Source organism: Coregonus clupeaformis, chromosome 14 (genome assembly GCF_020615455.1).
Source record: "Coregonus clupeaformis isolate EN_2021a chromosome 14, ASM2061545v1, whole genome shotgun sequence".
Taxonomy (NCBI): domain Eukaryota; kingdom Metazoa; phylum Chordata; class Actinopteri; order Salmoniformes; family Salmonidae; genus Coregonus; species Coregonus clupeaformis.
In genome coordinates this window covers 30574187-30597571 of record NC_059205.1, presented here as the reverse complement: position 1 = coordinate 30597571, position 23385 = coordinate 30574187, and the positions used below count along the sequence as shown (strand labels likewise).

The 23385-nt window shown below is 42.3% G+C and overlaps 1 protein-coding gene across 1 annotated transcript in view; it reads left to right on the top strand.

The window, feature by feature from the left end:
* spidr (scaffold protein involved in DNA repair) overlaps positions 1-23385 on the top strand; it is a 76716-nt gene that overhangs the window by 26132 nt on the left and 27199 nt on the right. The window contains exons 6-10 of the mRNA XM_041896349.2: positions 1316-1575; positions 4784-4914; positions 11918-12206; positions 19816-20026; positions 20308-20540. Of these exons, the coding sequence (XP_041752283.2) occupies positions 1316-1575; positions 4784-4914; positions 11918-12206; positions 19816-20026; positions 20308-20540 (1124 nt within the window). The remainder of the gene's footprint in view (positions 1-1315; positions 1576-4783; positions 4915-11917; positions 12207-19815; positions 20027-20307; positions 20541-23385) is intronic.

Here is a 23385-nt window from a genome sequence, read left to right as displayed (position 1 = left end):
TCCTTTGACTATAGTTTGGGTCAGAAGGGTAAGAGTTAGTACTTTCTACTCTCTGCAAAGGATGAGATGGTTACTGTCAATAGTAAATCAAACTGGATCTAACAGGAAACGGACTTTGAGATCTCAATCCAAAAGGACAGATTTATTGTTCCGTATAAAGCTGAAACAAATGGCTCGGCTGACTTCACTTTATCTGTGTTTGCCAGCGTAGTACTCTTTTTTTAGTTTTTATTATTGATCTAGAACTGTGTGGTGGGTAGAGAGGAGGAGGAGCATGCATGGTTACAGTTTATTTCAATAGTAGATTTGGCTAGCCAGCTACATCCAAGCTCAAGCTAAACCTCCAAAGCCAAGACCTGGTTTCAATATTATTTGAAGTATTTTTCAAATAGCTATTATTTGATTGAGTGGAATGGAACCAATAGAAAAGTCCCAAAAGTACAAACTCCACCCACCTGGGCTGGCATTCCAGGCACTGGCAGGCTAAAGCGATCACTCAAACTATTTGAAAGAGTTCAAATAGTATTTGAACCCAGGTCTGCCTCAGCTGTCAGCAGCCAACAGGGTTAATAACCTGCACCCCATCTGCGCCGTGCCATCAGGGTTGTAAACTAGCCTTTTACTACTGTTGGTTCAGCAACAACATGTCAGCTAGGAGGCAGAACCTGTCCCTCATAGGCCGAGAGAGAGCAATGTGTGAGCTGTGTACTTATTTACAATGCATCCAGTGCCGTGCAGGCAGGGTGAGTGAACACATTTTTGAGCACGGGCCAGGAACATCGTGTTCCTGCTCTCTGTAGCTAGTTAGTGTGACATCTGCTGGCACTCCGCCTAGCAGGGTCAAGTTGAATCAAATAAGAGAGCATGCTGCTCGGCTGCTGCGTCGGCTGGGTTGGTGTGGGTGGCTAACAGGAAAAGGGGGCTGGTATGCTGGTCTTGTCTGCACATGACAGGGTGGAGAGTGTTTTGGATTTTTCCACATGGGAACTGATATCCTCAGGTGTGCTGTGTGTGTGACCAATGAGACAGCGTTCTGTTATTGTTAGTGTAACGGCTTGTTCCTTTTTGCCCACTCTTAATTGTTCCACATGCGTGCCTTAATCCTCATTGATGACAGTTTAAGAGGGGTTTTTGATCATATTGTTCATAACACTTGACACATATTAGCATTCAAGTGTTGGATCTAAGATGAAAACGTACTCCTTTGAATGAAGGAAAATACTTCTGCCAAAAGTACGACATTTGGAATTAACATATTGCACTGATATCATGTTATGATGTGTAAAGCTCATAATAATAGACTAATCATCCCCAGGTGACAGACACTGACATCTCAGACTACCTGTCTGATGGGGAGGGAGAGAGCCATGACACCCTGACCCAGAACAGACTGGAGGCTGGGGTTGTGGCTGATTGTCCTCTGCAGACTGGGTCTGGGGAAGGGGAGGGCAGCAGAAGGTCAGTCAGTAACTGGGTCAGGTCCGCTCAGGCAGCGCTGCAGACGCCCCAGAAACAGACCGACAGGAACTCCAAGACCCCAGAGGACTCCAACAAAAAGAAAAGGACATTTCAAAGGTTTGACTTCTAAAGAAAAAATATTTTTAAGAAGCATTTATGATCTCTCTCATAATAGGTTAGATCAGGGGTAGGCAACCCTGTTCCTGGAGTGTACTGCAGGATTGTGTTCCAACCACACACGACCAACTGAGCTAATTGATCAGTTCAGTGATTGCCTAAATTCAACACACCTTGTCTTCCAGGTCGGTTAAATCAAAATCATTAAGTGCCAGCTGCATTCCAGGACCAGGGTTGCTTACCCCTGGGTTAGATCTTGGATAATGAGAAACAATGAGGGAAAAAATCATCATGATCATCGCGAGTCACATACATACACACACACACTGTCTGCAGATGTTTCCAGGGCGATGCTGCTGATCAAAGGACCACCTGGGTGACATCATGTGGGTGCCAAATGTCACTGTCATAGTTAAGACCCTCGGATAAGACATCTTTCTCCACAGAGTATCATAACAAACTACTGCTTTGTGATTACTTTGTATTTCTACAGTTGATCAAATAGAATTGTATTTGTCAAATGCGCCGAGTACAACTGGTGTAGACTTTACCGTGAAAGGCTTGCTTACGAGCCCTTCCTAACAATGCAGAGTTTAAAGATAAGAATACAATAGTAACACAGGGAATAAAATTAAATACACAAGAATGGAGCTATAAACAGGGAGTACCAGTACCAGATCAATGTGCAAAGGTACGAGGTAGATATGTACATGAAGGCAGGGTAAAGTGACTAGGCATCAGGGTAGATATTATTATTATTATTATTATTATTATTATTATTAAGAGTAAAATATAGAACAGAGCAGCGGAAGCAAATTATGAAGGTTAGTGTGTGTCTGGTGTCGATGCGCATGTGTGTGTTATGCGTATGTAATGTATGTGAATGTTTGTGGGAGTGTCAATGTATTGTGTGTGTGTGGTTTGTACACTGAACAACAATATAAATGCAACAATTTTACTGAGTTACAGTTCATATAAGGAAATCAGTCAAATGAAATAAATGAATTAGGCCCTAATCTATGGATTTCATATGACTGGGAATAAAGATATTGAGCTGTTGGTCACAGAAACCTTTTTTATAAATGTAGGGGCGTGGATCAGAAAACCAGTCAGTATCTGGTGTGACCACCATTTGCCTCATGCAGTGCGAGACAACTACTTCGCATAGAGTTGATCAGGCTGTAGATTGTGGCCGTGTGGAATGTTGTGGCCTGGTGGAATGTTGTCCCACTCCTCTTCAATGGCAGTGCGAAGTTTCTGGATATTGGCGGGAATTGGAATGCTGTCGTACACGTCGATCCAGAGCATCCCAAACATGCTCAATGGGTGACGTCCTGTGAGTATGCAGACCATGGAATAACTGGGAAACGTTCAGTTTTCAGGAATTGTGTACAGATCCTTGCGACATGGGGCTGTGCATTATCATGCGGAAACATGAGGTGATGGCAGCTGATGAAGTGCACAACAATGGGCCTCAGGATATCATCACGGTATATCTGTGCATTCAAATTGCCATCGATTAAAATGCAATTGTGTTCGTTGTCCGTAGCTTATGCCTGCCCATACCATAACACCACCACCACCATGAGGCACTCTGTTCACAATGTTGACATCAGCAAACCGCTTGCCCACACAATGCCATACACGCTGTCTGCCATCTGCCCGGTACAGTTGAAACCAGGATTCGTCCGTGAAGAGCACACTTCTCTAGCGTGCCAGTGGCCATCGAACGTGAGCATTTGCCCACTGAAGTCGGTTACGACGCCGAACTGCGGCCTGGTCAAGACCCTGGTGAGGACGACAAGCACGCAGATGAGTTTCCCTGAGACGGTTTCTGGCAGTTTGTGCAGAAATTCTTTGGTTGTACACAATGGTGTAAAGTACTTACGTAGAAATATTTTTTGGGGGGTATCTGTACTTTCCGATTTACAGTACCAGTCAAAAGTTTGGAAACACCTACTCATTCAAGGGTTTTTCTTTATTGTAGAATAATAGTGAAGACATCAAAACTGAAATAACACCAAAAAAGTGTTAAAACTAATCAAAATAATGTTATATTTGAGATTCTTCAAATAGCCACCCTTTGCCTTGATGACAGCTTTGCACACTCTTGGCATTCTCTCAACCAGCTGGATGTTTCTCCCATCTCCACAGAGGAACTCTGGAGCTCTGTCAGAGTAACCATTGGGTTCTTGGCCACCTCCCTGACCAAGGCCCTTCTCCCCCGATTGCTCAGTTTGCCCGGGTCGGCTGGCTCTAGGAAGAATCTAGGTGGTTCCAAACTTCTTCCATTTAAGAATGATGGAGGCCTGTGTTCTTGGGCACCTTCAATGCTGCAGAAATGTTTAGGTACCCTTCCCCAGATCTGTGCTTCGACAAAATCCTGTCTCGGTGCTCTGCGGACAATTCCTTCGACCTCATGGCTTGGTCTTTGCTCTGACATGCACTGTCAACTGTGGGACCTTATAGACAGGTGTGTGCCTTTCCAAATCATGTCCAAGTAATTGAATTTACCACAGGTGGACTCAAATCAAGTTGTAGACACATCTCAAGGATGATCAATGGAAACAGGATGCACCTGAGCTCAATTTCGAGTCTCATAGCAAAGAGTCTGAATACTTATGTAAATATTGTATTCATTTTAGAATAAGGCTGTAACGTAACAATGTGGAAAAAGTCAAGGGGTCTGAATACTTTCCGAATGCACTGAACAAAAATATAAATGCAACATGTAAAGTGTTGGTTTCATTAGCTGAAATGAAAGATCCGAAAAAATGTCCATATGCACAAAAAGCTTATTTCTCTCAAATTGTGGACAAATTTGTTTACATCCCTGTTAGCATTTCTCCTTTGCCAAGGTAATCCATCCACCTGACAGGTGTGGCATATCAAGAAGCTGATTAAACAGCATGATCATTACACAGGTGCACCTTGTGCTGGGGACAATAAAAGGCCACTCTAAAATGTGCAGTTATGTCACACATCACAATGCCACAGATGTCTCAAGTTTTGAGGGAGCGTGCAATTGGCATGCCGACTGTAGCTCTGGTACCATTTGCCGGACGGTATCAAACAGTCTATAGCTTGGATGCACAGCACAGAATAATGTTCACTTCTTATAAATCAATTTTAAAGTAGCTTAGCCTGTATTGAGCGCTATTTATACAGTATTCTTGAGGATATTGAAGGTGGTGTGTGTTTCCTACAGTGGCGGCCTGGCGGAGCGACTGAACCGACTCCAGTGCAGACAGAGGTCAGCCATCAGCTTCTGGAGGCACCAGTCCATTTCTCACACTACTACTACTACTACTACTACTACTACTACAGCCACAGCCACAGGTAATACAGACAACAAACAAACGCACAAGTCTGTGTCTTACACCACTAAAGTAGGGCTGGGAATTGCCAGGGACCTCACGATACGATCAATATGATATTATCATGACACTTTGGTGCCAATACGATATGTATTGTGATTCTCATGATCCTATATGTATTGCGATTCGATACTGTGAATTTATTGCGATTCGATGTTCCAAACATATTGCTCACCATATGTCTGCTGCAGAGGGACAAGAGAGAGCCATGAGAAAACGAGTTTTGATCAGTCATGGAAATAAAAGTGCTGAAAACAAATGGTCTCTGTATTTAAAAAGAATATGGAGAACAAGCTATGAAGGAAAAATACTGAACTTTTGGTAAAGATACAACCAACTAGCGCAAAAATAATGCGATTTGTCAAAACTATGCGATATATTGTCAAAAATAGTTTTCCGATATGTAACTGTATTGATTTTTTTCCTCTCCCATCACTACACTATAGGCACAGGTATTAGGCTACAGAGTTTGTTTTATTTTAAATTGTAAAAACTGAGAAACAACAACAAACATGCAGAGGTGAAATGAAACATAATGTGCACGGTGAGAATAGAAACCCAAAAGGGCTTATGAAAGGGTCACCGTTACCACACATTCCTACGTATGCTAAGTATTCTCCGTTAATGGTTCAAGATTAACTTTGATTTGATGCTCTCTCTGAGACAGAAGTCAATCTCTCAGGCAGGTGTGATTCTCTGCGCAGATCTGTGGTCACGTGAAGACTGGAGCGTGTGGAGGAAATGCTGGTTGCTCGTTGATAATTGTGGCAGCAGTGAATTTGGTTCGTCGGGGCCAGTACGTAGGTGACAGGAAGCACTCTGCTTGCTGACTTGTCTTTTCTTTCCATGGTGCTACCAAAGCACGAGTCTACCCTCATTATCATTGGCTCCTAGATAATTAGGTTAAACCACTATTTTAATGTGACAGTTGATCGTGGAAAAACACAACCCTAAAAACGCCCACCTTTTCCAACTCGTGTTCAGTCAGTAGGTCAGTTAGTTGGCTTGGTTGTCTTTCGTCGGAGTGAGAGAAGAACTTGTAGAAGATAGAATGTTAAATTGAAGAAGTTTGCTCTAACTTGGCCTCATTTTTAGAATCATGTGACATCTAGTGTGAGTATTTGGCCCTCATCCTGGATCATAACAATGCACATAAGTGTGCTATACTGCATACTAGTGTTGCCACTTTTGTTTGTTGACTTTCTCACATTGATTTAAGAGCATCTACACAAACAATAACACCGGCAGTTATTTCAACACAACTAGCTTGAGCTATTATTAGTGCTGAGCGATTAACAACTAAATGACCAACTTAAATTGATTATTTGTATTTCATTTAGTTCTTATTTTTTATTTTTTGTGCACTCTAGATCAAGCACGAACTGTGTGATTTAGTAGGGAGTTGTAGTTTCCAACCGGCCAATATTCAACATAGTTTATAGCAGAAAATGTGGTAATTAACTACATTGATCATAATCCATTGCACGCCTACTTGTCCGGTCTGTGTTTCTTTTAGCCTGCTACATATGAGACAAGAATGCGCAATCAAGAGGGATAGAGAGCAGTTGCTTTGCAAGGGACAGTATCTCTACCTGAAAATAGTGATTGATAGTTGGTATTCAGCAGTCATAAAAGTATGCCTTATTTACTTTGAAGAACTAGTAAAATTGTGATTTTGTCAGACAGCATAGGCAGCAGCTCTATAGAGATGAGATGATGACTTGCAATTAAATAATAAAGTCATCAAATAAAACAAAGTGATTAGCAGTAATGGACTGTCACTACTATCATGGAACTTTTATTAATTGTTTTATTCTGTGTTACAGCATTCAACCCACATAATGCATAGTGCATTTAATGTTTGTAACAACAAATAATAATAATAATCTAAATACATTTTTTATTTTTTACTAATTGAACTGAAACCGAACCGGCCTCAAAAAGCACTAATCAGCACCAGCTGTAGCAAACCTGTTCATTCTCACAAGAATAAGCTGTGTGTGTGTGCGCACAAGTGTCTGCGTCAGTCATTGATGTTATTCCTTCACACACTATTCCACTTTAGATTTATTTGTTTATTGCAGGTCAGAAGGAGGACTCCATTCAGTCTGTCCTGTATTCACCTGCCCACTAATAAAGGGTTCATTATCATTGTTATATACTGAACACAAATATAAACGCAACACGTAAAGTCATGTTTCATGAGCTGAAATAAAAGATCACAGAAATGTTATTTACATACAAAAAGCTTATTTCTCCAATGTTGTGCACAAATTTGTTTACAGCCTTGTTAGTGAGCATTTCTCCTTTGCCAAGATAATCCATGCATCTCACAGGTGTGGCATATCAAGAAGCTGATTAAACAGCAGGATCATTACACAGGTGCACCTTGTGCTGGGGACAATAAAAGGCCACAGTTTTGTCACAACACAATGACACAGATGTCTCAAGTTTTGAGGGAGCGTGCATTTGGCATGCTCACTGCAGGAATGTCCACCAGAACTGTTGCCAGATAATTTAATGTTAATTTCTCTACCATAAGCCACCTCCAACTTCGTTTTAGAGAATTTGGCAGTATTTTCAACCGGCCTCACAACCGCAGACCACAGGTAACCACGCCAGCTCAGGACCTCCATATCCGGCTTCTTCACCAGCAGGATCGTCTGAGACCAGCCACCCGGACAGCTGTTGAAACTGGGGGTTTGCCCAAACAAAGAATTTCTGCACTAACTGACAGAAACCATCTCAGAGAAGCTCATCTGCGTGCTCGTCATCCTCACCAGGGTCTTGACCTGACTGCAGTTCGGCGTTGTAACCGACTTCAGTGGGCAAATGCTCACCTTCGATGGCCACTGGCATGCTGGAGAAGTGTGGGGGAGTATTTCTGTCTGTAATAAACCCTTTTGTGGGTAAAAACTAATTCTGATTGGCTCCCCCGTGGCCCACCCTATGCCCTCCCAGGCCCACCCATGGCTGCGCCCCTGCCCAGTCATGTGAAATCCATAGATTAGGGCCTAATTCATTTATTTCAGTTGACTAAGTTCCTTATATGAACTGTAAATCTGAATTTTTGCATGTTGCGTTTATATTTTTGTTCGGTATAGTATGTCTTATGTGTGCCAAACGGAGGAACATATCTCTGGATATGATACATGTTCTAACAATTCCTTCCACTTAGTGCTGGTGTTGATGAACCCTCCTGTTGTAAATCCTCTCAGGCAAATATCAGTGATTGTCACATACTCCAACATAGAGCTGCCTTGTCTTGCATTGAATTGGAGCGCACTAATATCGTCATGATTCACATCACAAACAGCATGATACAGTGGGGAGAACAAGTATTTGATACACTGCCGATTTTGCAGGTTTTCCTACTTACAAAGCATGTAGAGGTCTGTAATTTTTTATCATAGGTACACTTCAACTGTGAGAGACGGAATCTAAAACAAAAATCCAGAAAATCCCATTGTATGATTTTTAAGTAATTCATTTGCATTTTATTGCATGACATAAGTATTTGATCACCTACCAACCAGTAAGAATTCCGGCTCTCACAGACCTGTTAGTTTTTCTTTAAGAATCCCTCCTGTTCTCCACTCATTACCTGTATTAACTTCACCTGTTTGAACTCGTTAACTGTATAAAAGACACCTGTCCACACACTCAATCAAACAGACTCCAACCTCTCCACAATGGCCAAGACCAGAGAGCTGTGTAAGGACATCAGGGATAAAATTGTAGACCTGCACAAGGCTGGGATGGGCTACAGGACAATAGGCAAGCAGCTTGGTGAGAAGGCAACAACTGTTGGCGCAATTATTAGAAAATGGAAGAAGTTCAAGATGACGGTCAATCACCCTCGGTCTGGGGCTCCATGCAAGATCTCACCTCGTGGGGCATCAATGATCATGAGGAAGGTAAGGGATCAGCCCAGAACTATACGGCAGGACCTGGTCAATGACCTGAAGAGAGCTGGGACCACAGTCTCAAAGAAAACCATTAGTAACACACTACGCCGTCATGGATTAAAATCCTGCAGCGCACGCAAGGTCCCCCTGCTCAAGCCAGCGCATGTCCAGGCCCGTCTGAAGTTTGCCAATGACCATCTGGATGATCCAGAGGAGGAATGGGAGAAGGTCATGTGGTCTGATGAGACAAAAATAGAGCTTTTTGGTCTAAACTCCACTCGCCGTGTTTGGAGGAAGAAGAAGGATGAGTACAACTCCAAGAACACCATCCCAACAGTGAAGCATGGAGGTGGAAACAATTCTTTGGGGATGCTTTTCTGCAAAGGGGAAAGGACGACTGCACCGTATTGAGGGGAGGATGGATGGGGCCATGTATCGCGAGATCTTGGCCAACAACCTCCTTCCCTCAGTAAGAGCATTGAAGATGGGTCGTGGCTGGGTCTTCCAGCATGACAACGACCCAAAACACACAGCCAGGGCAACTAAGGAGTGGCTCCGTAAGAAGCATCTCAAGGTCCTGGAGTGGCCTAGCCAGTCTCCAGACCTGAACCCAATAGAAAATCTTTGGAGGGAGCTGAAAGTCCGTATTGCCCAGCGACAGCCCCGAAGCCTGAAGGATCTGGAGAAGGTCTGTATGGAGGAGTGGGCCAAAATCCCTGCTGCAGTGTGTGCAAACCTGGTCAAGACCTACAGGAAACGTATGATCTCTGTAATTGCAAACAAAGGTTTCTGTACCAAATATTAAGTTCTGCTTTTCTGATGTATCAAATACTTATGCATGCAATACTCATGCAATAAAATGCAAATGAATTACTTAAAAATCATACAATGTGATTTTCTGGATTTTTGTTTTAGATTCCGTCTCTCACAGTTGAAGTGTACCTATGATAAAAATTACAGACCTCTACATGCTTTGTAAGTAGGAAAACCTGCAAAATCGGCAGTGTATCAAATACTTGTTCTTCCCACTGTATACAGTGGGGGAAAAAAGTATTTAGTCAGCCACCAATTGTGCAAGTTCTCCCACTTAAAAAGATGAGAGAGGCCTGTAATTTTCATCATAGGTACACGTCAACTATGACAGACAAAATGAGAAAAAAAATCCAGAAAATCACATTGTAGGATTTTTAATGAATTTATTTGCAAATTATGGTGGAAAATAAGTATTTGGTCAATAACAAAAGTTTCTCAATACTTTGTTATATACCCTTTGTTGGCAATGACACAGGTCAAACGTTTTCTGTAAGTCTTCACAAGGTTTTCACACACTGTTGCTGGTATTTTGGCCCATTCCTCCATGCAGATCTCCTCTAGAGCATTGATGTTTTGGGGCTGTCGCTGGGCAACACGGACTTTCAATTCCCTCCAAAGATTTTCTATGGGGTTGAGATCTGGAGACTGGCTAGGCCACTCCAGGACCTTGAAATGCTTCTTACGAAGCCACTCCTTCGTTACCCGGGCGGTGTGTTTGGGATCATTGTCATGCTGAAAGACCCAGCCACGTTTCATCTTCAATGCCCTTGCTGATGGAAGGAGGTTTTCACTCAAAATCTCACGATACATGGCCCCATTCATTCTTTCCTTTACACGGATCAGTCGTCCTGGTCCCTTTGCAGAAAAACAGCCCCAAAGCATGATGTTTCCACCCCCATGCTTCACAGTAGGTATGGTGTTCTTTGGATGCAACTCAGCATTCTTTGTCCTCCAAACACGACGAGTTGAGTTTTTACCAAAAAGTTCTATTTTGGTTTCATATGACATTCTCCCAATCCTCTTCTGGATCATCCAAATGCACTCTAGCAAACTTCAGATGGGCCTGGACATGTACTGGCTTAAGCAGGGGGACACGTCTGGCACTGCTGGATTTGAGTCCCTGGCGGTGTAGTGTGTTACTGATGGTAGGCTTTGTTACTTTGGTCCCAGCTCTCTGCTGGTCATTCACTAGGTCCCCCCCGTGTGGTTCGGGGATTTTTGCTCACCGTTCTTGTGATCATTTTGACCCCACGGGGTGAGATCTTGCGTGGAGCCCCAGATCGAGGGAGATTATCAGTGGTCTTGTATGTCTTCCATTTCCTAATAATTGCTCCCACAGTTGATTTCTTCAAACCAAGCTGCTTACCTATTGCAGATGCAGTCTTCCCAGCCTGGTGCAGGTCTACAATTTTGTTTCTGGTGTCCTTTGACAGCTCTTTGGTCTTGGCCATAGTGGAGTGTGACTGTTTGAGGTTGTGGACAGGTGTCTTTTATACTGATAACAAGTTCAAACAGGTGCCATTAATACACGTAACGAATGGAGGACAGAGGAGCTTCTTAAAGAAGAAGTTACAGGTCTGTGATAGCCAGAAATCTTGCTTGTTTGTAGGTGACCAAATACTTATTTTCCACCATAATTTGCAAATAAATTCATAAAAAATTCTGGATTTTTTTCTTCTCAATTTGTCTGTCATAGTTGACGTGTACCTATGATGAAAATTACAGGCCTCTCATCTTTTTAAGTGGGAGAACTTGCACAATTGGTGGCTGATTAATTACTTTTTTCCCCCACTGTATGGTCAGTGTTACACGCACACATTACATTGAGCTGAGTCACACTCTGCTTATTTGTCTATGGCAGGTTTGTTTGAATTGGGACGTTGGGTATGTTTTGTTCTCTAGAGAGCCGCTCTCAGCTTGCTGGATGCGGCAGGCACACAAGATTCACCCAAAAGCATTTGCAAGAACCTCACTGAATGGATGAGCTTTCCAGTTGCTGCATTTCATTACAGGATCATAGTTATAGCCTACTTTATTCATTCACATAATCACTCTCATAAGATATATCTCATCATGAGTGACACTTAGTGAAACTGTAATGAATATTTTTTTCAGATTCAGGAAGTTAATTTCTATTGAACTTCCTTAATTGAAAACTGAATTGACCCTAACCATGCGAGACGAGTGACCCCACACAGACACTCACATCCCACACCATCTGTGTTGTTCTTGTCTGTCCTCCAGTGAATAAGCCTGGGGTGCTGGTGCTGGAGGTCCTGTCAGTCCAGGAGGAGAGCTGCATGCAGCTGGCCCTGTGTGAGCAACACCACCCCCCTGCTACAGGCCACCACAGGCCTTCATCCAACAGCTCCACCACTACGACAAGAGCTGACCAGCACAACCCCTCTGCTACACACCACACCCCCCCTCTCTCCACCAAAAGCAGAGCTCGGGTCCTGGTACTGTTCAATAAGGAGACGACTGCCCAGCTCATGCCTGCGCCTAGAGACCTCATCCATATATACCCACCATGGTGAGAGAGCATTAGTCTGCAATAGTTAGTAATGCACAGTTATGGTGTCAAGGAATCACTTTAATATTAAAAGGGGAAATGCCCAAGTCATTATATGTTATCTACACATCTTCCTCATGCAGCAAAACTATAGTCATAAAATTGCCTGCACTTGTCTTTTCCGACTAGCACTGACTTCGCTGATAATTACTTTGAGGGAAAATGTACTTACTTTGACTGTGATGTGGTTGTCTCACCTAGTTATCTTAAAGGGATAGTTACCCAAATTACAAAATGATACATTGGTTTCTTTACAGTGAGTACGTTTACATGCACAGTAATAATTCTATGTTAAACTGATTATGGTAGTAGGCAGATTATTCAATGGTCATCTAAACACCTTACTCTGCTTATTGTAATCGGCGCGAGGTCAAAATCGAAGTAAGCATATGGCGATTAAAACACCTGGTTTTCTGAGCAGTCTTTAGAATTATTAGGACATGTAAACACCTTAAAAGGCGTTCCAGCTGTGTATTTGATCTGTACGTGTGCTAGCACCAGCCAAACGAGCCTCCCTCTTTAGCGCAAGTGAAGAGTTCAGAACAACTGAATGTATGGGTCTTTAAAAGTAGTTTTCACATACAAACTTTGTGTCCGAACTCCGAATCACATATGCTTCCCAAATATAACATTGTCGCTATGGTAGAATGTTTATTTAGATTTTCTTCATTTATCAGAATGCCATCTTGTAGCCTGATTTCAGATGTGTCCATGCCATGTAAGCAGGATTATTAGGGAAATCGTTCTTCTTGCAAAGCATGTAAACGCTTTAATCAACTTATTATATTAATCTCACTATCCGCAATAATCATATTATTGTCTGCATGTAAAAGTACTCACTGTAAGCAGTCTATTGACAAGGTATGACAACAATTCATGCTTTGGTTTAGTTTCCCTGGCACTGTTTCCACATGCTGAAGTTTTAGCATTTCTGGCACAAATCCCATTCAAGTCATGGGACCGATATTAGCATTTTTCATGCTTCATGTCCAAATCATCCAAAAGTATCTCAAATTGATTGTGAAACGCAACAAAGTCACTTATACAGTGCATTTGGAAAGTATTCAGACCCCTTCCCTTTTCCACATTTTGTTACGCTACAGCCTTATTCTAAAATGGATTAAATAACACATTTTCCTCATCAATCTACACACAATACCCTATAATGACAAAGCGAAAACAGCTTTTTAGAAATGTTTGCAAATGTATTAAGTAAATAAACGGAAATACCTTATTTACATATTCAGACCCTTTTGCTATTGATCATCCTTGATGTTTCTACAACTTGATTGGAGTCCACCTGTGGTAAATTCAATTGATTGGACATGATTTGGAAAATAACACATCTGTTTATATAAGGTCCCACAGTTGACAGTGCATGTCAGAGCAAAAAGCCATGAGGTGGAAGGAATTGTCCGTAGAGCTCCCAGACAGGATTGTGTCGAGGTACAGATCTGGGGAAGGGTACCAAAAAATTTCTGCAGCATTGAAGGTCCCCAAGAACACAGTGGCCTCCATCATTCTTAAATGGAAGAACGTTGGAACCACCAACACACTTTCTAGAGCTGTCCACCCGGCCAAACTGTGCAGTCGGGGGAGAAGGGCCTTGGTCAGGGAGGTGACCAAGAACCCGATGGTCACTCTGACAGAGCTCCAGAGTCCCTCTGTGTAGATGGAAGAACCTTCCAGAAGGACAACCATGTCTGCAGCACTCCACCAATCAGACCTTTATGGTAGAGTGGCCAGACGGAAGCCACTCCTCAGGTACCTTTTGGAGTTTGCCAAAAGGTACCTAACGGATTCTCAGACCATGAGAAACAAGATTCTCTGGTCTGATGAAACCAAGATTGAACTCTTTGGCCTGAATGCCAAGCGTCACGTCTGCAGGAAACCTGGCACCATCCCTACGGTGAAGCATGGTGGTGGCAGCATCATGCTGTGAGATTGTTTTTCAGCGGCAGGGACTGGGAGACTAGTCAGGATCGAGGGAAAGATGAACGGAGCAAAGTACAGAGAGATCCTTGATGAAAACCTGCTCCAGAGTGCTCAGGACCTCAGACTGGGGGCGAAGGTTCACCTTCCAATAGGACAACAACCCAAAGCACACAGCCAAGTCTACGCAGTAGTGGCTTCAGGACAAGTCTCTGAATGTCCTTGAGTGGCCCAGCCAGAGCTCGGACTTGAACCCGATCGAACATCTCTGGAGAGACCTGAAAATAGCTGTGCAGCGACGCTCTTCATCCAACCTGACAGAGCTTGAGAGAATCTACAGAGAAGAATGGGAGACACTCCCCAAATATAGGTGTGCCAAGCTTGTAGTCTCCCGAGTGGCGCAGTGGTCTAAGGCACTGCATCGCAGTGCTAGCTGTGCCACTAGAGATCCTGGTTCGAATCCAGGCTCTGTCGTAGCTGGCTGTGACCGGGAGACCCATGGGGCGGCGCACAATTGGCCCAGCGTTGTCTAGGGGAGGGAATGGCCAGCAGGGATGTAGCTCAGTTGGTAGAGCATGGCGTTTGCAACGCCAGGGTTGTGGGTTCGATTCCCACGGGGGGCCAGTATGAAAAATAAAAAATAAATAATAAAAAAAACAAGGTATGCACTCACTAACTGTAAGTCGCTCTGGATAAGAGCGTCTGCTAAATGACTAAAATGTAAATGTAGCGTCATACCCAAGAAGACTCGAGGCTGTATTCGCTGCCAAAGGTGCTTCAACAAAGTACTGAGTAAAGGGTCTGAATACTTATGTAAATGTAATACAGTGCTATGAAAAAGTATTTGCCCCCTTTCTAATTTTCTCTACTTTTGCATATGTGTGATACTGAATGTTATCAGATCTTCAACCAAAACCTAAAATTAGATAAAGGGAACATACGTGAACAAATAACACAACAATTACATATTTATTTCATTAACAAAGTTATGCAACACCCAATTCCCCTGTGTGAAAAAGTAATTGCCCCCTTACAGTCAATAACTGGTTGTGCCACCTTTAGCTGCAATGACTCCAACCAAATGCTTCCTGTAGTTGTTGATCAGTCTCTCACGTCGCTGTGGAGGAATTTTGGCCCACTCTTCCATGCAGAACTGCTTTAACTCAGTGACGGGTGGACTTCATGTAGACTTGATTGTGTGTTTTGGATCATTGTCTTGCTGCATGACCCAGCTGCGCTTCAGCTTCAGCTCACAGACGGATGGTCTGACATTCTCCTGTAGAATTCTCTGATACAGAGCAGAATTCATGGTTCCTTCTATTAAGGCAAGTCGTCCAGGTCCTGAGGCAGCAAAGCATCGCCAAACCATCACACCACCACCACCACCACCATGCTTGACCTTTTGGTATGATGTTCTTACTGTGGAATGCAGAGTTTGGTTTTCGCCAGGCATAATGGGACCAATCTTGTCCAAAAAGTTGACTCAAGTTTGCCAAAAAGCACCTGGATGATCATCAACACACTATCAAATCTACATGAAAATTGCTAAAAAGCAACAAATTGGAAGTTTTGGAATGGCCTAGTCAAAGTCCAGACCTAATCCCAATTGAGATGTTGTGGCAGGACTTGAAACGAGCAGTTAATGCTTGAATACCCACACGTCACTGAGTTAAAGCAGTTCTGCATGGAAGAGTGGGCCAAAATTCCTCCACAGCAACGTGAGAGACTGATCAACAACTACAGGAAGTAATTGGTTGGAGTCATTGCAGCTAAAGGTGGCACAACCAGTTATTGAGTGTAAGGGGGCAATTACTTTTTCACACAGGGGAATTGGGTGTTGCATAACTTTGTTTATGAAATAAATATGTAATTGTTGTGTTATTTGTTCACTTATGTTCCCCTTATCTAAATATTAGGTTTTGGTTGAAGATCTGATAACATTCAGTATCACAAATATGCAAAAGTAGAGAGAATTAGAAAGGGGGCAAATACTTTTTCATAGCACTGTATTTTTGTTTTTTATTTTTAACAAATTAGCAAAAAAAATCAACTGTTTTTGCTTTGTTATTATGGGGTATTGTGTGTAGATTGATGAGGGGAAAAAACAATTTCATCAATTTTAGAATAAGGCTGTAACGTAACAAAATGTGGAAAAAATCAAGGGGTCTGAATACTTTCTGAATGCACTGTAGATTATTTGAATATGATGCATGAAAAATGCTGATATCAGTCACATGACTTGAATGCTAAATTGTTAGCATGTGAAAACCGTGCCAGGGAAACTAAACCAAACCATGGATTGCTGTCATACCTTGTACATAGACTGCTTACAGGGTAAGGAAACCAATGTCATTTTGTAATGTTAATTTGGGTGAACTTTCCCTTTAAGATAATACACTAATTGTAAGGCGCTCTGGATAAGAGCTTCTGCTAAATGACTAAAATGTTAAATGTAAATATCACTTATATTTTTTAATATAGGCCTACCTGTAATCTCTATTTCAAAATGTGTAATAACGGGATACAGGAACTTATGTAGTGCTGTAGTGTATACACAGTCAGAGTAGTTGGTGTGTGAAGTTGTTTTGGAGCAGGAGCAAGGCAGAGGCTGGTTCCAGCTGTTGGGGGTTTAGTTTGGGAGTCCAGCATGCAGCTCTGGAATATCCAGGCTTGGGGCTGGCCTGGCGGAGGTCCAAGGGCCTACTCGGTGCTCTGACGTCGAAAGCTGCTCCAGGGAATGCTGCTTCAGATTCCTCTTCCTGGCAGTGGAGTAGTTAGGTCATTTCCAGCAAGCCGGCCCGGGAAAAAACACACAGGTTTTTTTTTTCTGGAGCATTTGGGAACAGAGTGGAAGAAGTCAAGAGGACATAATTGAAAACGCATGCTGCTCTGCTGCGCGCACACACACACACACACACACACACACACAGCGTAGTGTATCATTGGCTTAGCAATATTATAGCAGTTCTCTTACATCTGTATTGTTTTACACCAGCAGTGGAGAAGAGTAGTCTCCCGCTGACTGTTATTGAAAGCAAAATAATTTCTGCATTTATACTGAACAAAATATAAAGGCAACATGTAAAAGTGTTGCTTTCATAAGCTGAAATAAAAGATCTCAGAAATGTTCCGTACGCACAGAAAGCTTATTTCTCTCAAATGTTGTACACAAATGTGTTTACATCCCTGTTAGTGAGCATTTCTCCTTTGCCAAGATAATCCATCCACCTGACAGGTGTGGCATATCAAGAAGCTGATTAAACAGCATGATCATTACACAGGTGCACCTTGTGCTGGGGACAATGAAAGGCCACTCTAAAATGTGCAATGCCACAGATGTCTCAAGTTTTGAGGGAGTGTGCAATTGACATGCTAATTGCAGGAATGTCCACCAGAGCTGTTGTCAGAGAATTGAATGTTCATTTTTCTACCATAAGCCGCCTCCAACGTTGTTATAGAGAATTTGGCAGTATCTCCAACAGGCCTCACAACCGCAGACCACGTGTAACCACGCCAGCCCAGGACCTCCACATCCGGCTTCTTCACCTGCGGGATCGTCTGGGACCAGCAACCCGGACAGCTGATGAAACTGAGGAGTATTTCTGTCTGTAATAAAGCACTTTTGTGGGGGAAAAACACATTCTATTTGGCTGGCCATGGCTCCCCAGTCATGTGAAATCCATAGATTAGGGCCTAATTTATTTATTTAAATTGACTGTTTTCCTTATATGAACTGTAACTCGTTAAAATCGTGGAAATTGTTGCATGTTGCGTTTATATTTTTGTTCAGTATAGAACCCACAATCTGCTCTTTTATACCCAATTTCGTATTTTGATAATGAAATATAGACCAACTATTCAACCTAGCTTATTTGCCTATTGCTGGACCTCGTAGCTATTCATTCATTTAGAACAGCCAAAAGTGGAAAAACCCAGGAATTCATACATTTTACCAGCATTGCAAATTTTATCTTTTGTCTATCAGCTTCCTGTGTGTCATTTTAATTGTTCCCTCCCCCATACTCCTTCACTGAGTGGGCCGGCCCCTCCCGTCTTCTGCCTCCCACTCCTTGTGAGTGGGCAGGGAGCACAGCCAGCAGCGGAGCGGAAATACCTGCAGACATTATTCACCTTACAGTCTCTGACGACAGCAGGCACTCCTTAACCTAAAGTACCTGTCTAATGACACGTAGTGAACATGTACTAGTTCCCAACAGTCACCTGCACTGTGCAGGGTCACACTTCCTGTTGTTCCTTTAGGATAGCCTTGACACTAATAGATTAAATGTAGAAAACAGGTTTTTCAAAACCTTGATTCTGACACTGAGTGTGCTGAAGCACCCTATTTATATTGAGGCTTTATTAACATTGAGGAATCTTAGGCTAAATTATAACTAAAACAATGCATGTGTGTAAGTAGTGTAGTTTGTGCACTTGTTCACTTCCGGACAACATTTTAAAACAATCTATTCTTTATAAATTCCTGATGATCGACACTACCAGAAATGTGCACCTTCTGAATATTAGATAACACATTTTTTAAAGTGTACTCAATTACCTCATATCAAATGTGTTATATTGAAAGCAACTGTAGCCTACATTGTATAAAGTGTGATTTATTATCCTGGCTCATCCATCATATCACCAGTCAGAGGCAGGCTGGGACATGTAAGCCTACCTGGAGCCACAGAGACTGCAGTTGGCCCTGAGTCAACTATAAGCCATGTTGTTATTACCTATGTCACATCAAAAAATTAATATTGAGTCAGAACTTAGTATCATCCACATAGTAAATACTTAGAGAGATGATGCGATCAAAATTAGATGGAATGTTTTCAAAGGATGGATATTGCCTGTAAAATTATTGTTCAGATGGGCGTGAAGTGAATATCCATGATAAGCTGAAATGCATGACTGTTGATTAAATTTTTTTTTTTGATTAACCTCTTTACATGCAAAGGATCGTCAAATGACGTGCAATGCACACATTTCCTTTCTATTTTTTGTCAGTCCCAACTGAAATGTACATAGGCTATTATTCTGAAATTGAATTGGGCGTGTTATCAAAATAACAGGAAGAAAGAAAGTGTTAACAAACACAAAAAAACCAGAGCTTTGGATCGTACTGTGAAGCATGTTTGGTCAGGCTTGCCGCTTTTCACAGTATCCTGAACAGCCTGTCTGAATTCACGGTTGTGGAAAAGAAAAGGGCAGCTTTCTATACAGTGAAAGATTCCAAACTTATCAGTTCAGTTGTATTTTTCCATGGAGCGTGGGGGCAGGCTAACCCACCTGAATCTGCTATGTGCCTGGGGGTAGGGTGTTTAGAGAGTGAGGAGACTGATGGAGGTAGAGGCGGCTGCCTGCTTATCAATCCATCTACATTTGACATTCATCATACGTCTTCTTCAGCCTTCCTGCCTCTGCAGTCTTATGCAAGAACAGAGCCCCCCTAAATCTATACGTTTAGTTTACTCAACCTTTCCACTCCTTTTAACCTGAATATTGCGTCTGTGAGAGATGACCGAGTCAAATTCCAGCTATAGTTTTCTGTCAATTTACTAAACAACATTTGGTATTACACAACTTATGCTCTGTATTTCAAAATGATCCCCCCCCTTTTTTTTTCTCTCTACAGGCAAAGTCTCATGATTGAGGGTCAACATAATACCATTATTCTCAACACACACTTCAGCCAGAAGGTCTACTCTGACACCAAACAAACCAGCATGTCCCTCCCCAGAGCCCTGGTCCCAGTAGAGAGATGCAGCCCATACTCTCTGACCAGGTCATTTGGTCAGCTTGAGATCAACAAGACCTCACCAGAGGGAGATGGCAGAGTCAAACAGGTGGGTTGGGTTTCACTACATTTACTGGCAGATATTCCACCTTATATTCTGTTGATGTTAACCCAGGTTTGATTAGCCCTATCATTTTGGTCTGCACTCTACACAGTCACAATTAGTACCAGTGGGGTAAAGTACAGTGTTGGCTAACCTGCTAGGTTCAGTCAGTGTCTCAAATCTTAATTGAGTAACACAACTATTCCACTATGTTTGTTCAGGTAAAATATGATGTCCTGGTCCAATAAGTGTTTTTTTCCCCCTCTCTCCAAATTTCTGCCCTCCAGTCTTTATGCGGCCGGGGAGGCCCAGGTGCAGCCAGCAGGGGAGGGTGTGACTCCCTCCTAGAGACCATCGAGGGCCTGGGCCAGGCTGGGTCGGTGGTGCAGGACGTAGAGGTGGTGGTCCAGAGGGTTTACTGTACCCCCATCAGGGAGCGCTCCACTGGGGCTTTACTCAAGTCCAAAGGCCCTGGCAGATCCCCTACAGCGCCACCTCCTCTCCAGAAGGGCAAGAGCAGGTAGAGTTCAGCAACATGTCTTATCTTTTTGACTGATATCTTGTTTCATCTACCATGACGTCCCCATGAGGTTGAATATGATGGCCCTTTGTGAGTATTTACATGGTAAACTAACTGTAAAGTCGGGCGTACACTACACGATTTTGGCCCCGATTTAGCTGTCCCAGACAAGTTAATGAGATACGAGACAAAATTCCTCTACTAGGGGTGTGCGGCCGTCACCTACGCTCGTTTAATGTGAGCGGGTCAGAGACACAATCTGAGGGCTACTGATCCCGTCTTTGAGTTGTCCCAGACGTCCCGATGCTTTCAAACATTAGATTTTATCAACACAAAATCTGCAATGCACTTGTAGTTTGAGATGTGCAACAACAAGTTTTGAGAACGGTGATCAGCAATAGCCAATGAGAGCTCGCCAGAGAAGAAGCTAGTGAGGTGATAACGTATCTCATCACCCAGAATGTGTAGACTCTTGAGCAGGGGCAATGACTACTACTAGTATGCGTTTGTAGCCTACTTGCCTTTAACCAAAGCCAAAGTGTCTCGTTACATCTCTGAAGTTCACAAGCAATGTTATTTAATTCAAAATGTATTGGCTAGATATTTCAGCTCTGTATGGCAAGTGTGAATGTCTGACTGAAAACATTTTGAGGCTGCTTTGAGCCACAGCTCGTTCTAGCTACGTTAACAATCTAATCACATTGTTTTCGCGAGACAACGTGGTATGTAGAATCCTCACGAAGTGAAGAATCCTGTAGCATGTGACCCCCTGTCTGTGCCACATTGTTTAGTGTGCACACCACTACGTTGTCAAGACAAAATAAACTACAGGAAAGACGCTTGAGAGGCTCAGCAATGTTAGGGTTTAGTTGACTGTTCTATGGCAAGATATGAGTTGCCACAATGTTTGTTCTTCAAATTATGTATTTTATTAAAACAGAAACATTTAGTAAATAGCCCACATTGTCTTGAGAAATAAATTAAAAGTTTAGTTTTTTCCCTGTTTTTTTTTCAGGTGTTCGCTCTCAAAATCACTTTTTCTTTAATAGAAAAAAAACAATTGGATGTTCTAAGTTCACAACAATGCTTAAACCACATCAGAAGACAACTTTTGAGGTCTGGGACAAATCAGAGAAATTTGGATTTTTGGCTGTAGTTGGCCTTTAATTCAAGTGCACATCTAGCAAGAGGCTGTTGTTTAGCATGTTTTTGTAGCACACGCAATGGTAGAGTTTGCAAAACAAATAACTACTGGATTGATGAAAGTAATTATATCATTCTGCCAGGTAAGCATAGTTTACTTTGTAGCTAACATGTAATTGAGAAGGTTTTTGGGATAGCCTTTCCATCTACCAGAAGACTGTTTTCATTAGCATCGCTAACGGCTACACAAAGTGGTAGATACGCACAATGCACAGACACAGACGGGCATTATCATTGCCTTTTCAGAAAGTTGCAGGAAATATTAATCACTGATGCGTTTTGTTCATGTCTTATGATAAACTTTGGCTAATTAATTAATTTTCAATATAAATGTAAATAGTTGATTTTTTTCAATATGTATTTTTTTATATTGTTGAATGTCTCTATGCCTGGATTCCGTGAGGGTACTAATTTTCATTTTGGATCAGAATGAGGAATGTGAAATGTCAGAATAATAGTAGAGAGAATGATTTATTTCAGCTTTTATTTCTTTCATCACATTCCCAGTGGGTCAGAAGTTTACATACACTCACTTAGTATTTGGTAGCATTGCCTTTAAATTGTTTAACTTGGGTCAAACGTTTCGTGTAGCCTTCCACAAGCTTCCCACAATAAGTTGGGTGAATTTTGGCCCATTCCTCCTGACAGAGCTGGTGTAACTGAGTCAGGTTTGTAGGCCTCCTTGCTCGCACATGCTTTTTCAGTTCTGCCCACAAATGTTCTATAGGATTGAGGTCAGGGCTTTGTGATGGCCACTCCAATACCTTGACTTTGTTGTCCTTAAGCCTTTTTGCCACAACTTTGGAAGTATGCTTGGGGTCATTGTCCATTTGGAAGACCCATTTGCGACCAACCTTTAACTTCCTGACTGATGTCTTGAGATGTTGCTTCAATATATCCACATAATTTTTTCTTCCTCATAATGCCATCTATTTTGTAAAGTGCACCAGTCCCTCCTGCAGCAAAGCACCCCCACAGCATGATGCTGCCACCCCCGTTCTTCACGGTTGGGATGGTGTTCTTCGGCTTGCAAGGAACCCCCTTTTTCCTCCAAACTTAACGATGGTAATTATGGCCAAACGGTTCTATTTTTGTTTCATCAGACCAAAGTACGTTCATCTCTAGGAGACAGAGAATGCGTATCCTTCCTGAGCGGTATGACGGCTGCGTGGTCCAGTGGTGTTTATACTTGTGTACTATTGTTTGTACAGATGAACGTGGTACCTTCAGGCATTTGGAAATTGCTCCCAAGGATGAACCAGACTTGTGGAGGTCTACAATTTATTTTCTTGGCTGATTTATTTTGATTTTCCCATGATGTCAAGCAAAGAGGCACTGACTTTGAAGGTAGGCCTTGAAATACATCCACAGGTATACCTCCAATTGACTCAAATGATGTCAATTAGCCTATCAGAAGCTTCTAAAGCCATGACATCATTTTCTGGGATTTTCCAAGCTGTTTAAAGGCACAGTCAACTTAGTGTATGTAAACTTCTGACCCACTGGAATTGTGATACAGTGAATTATAAGTGAAATTATCTGTCTGTAAACAATTGTTGGAAAAATTATTTGTGTCATGCACAAAGTAGATGTCCTAACCGACTTGCCAAAATTATAGTTTGTTAACAAGAAATTTGTGGAG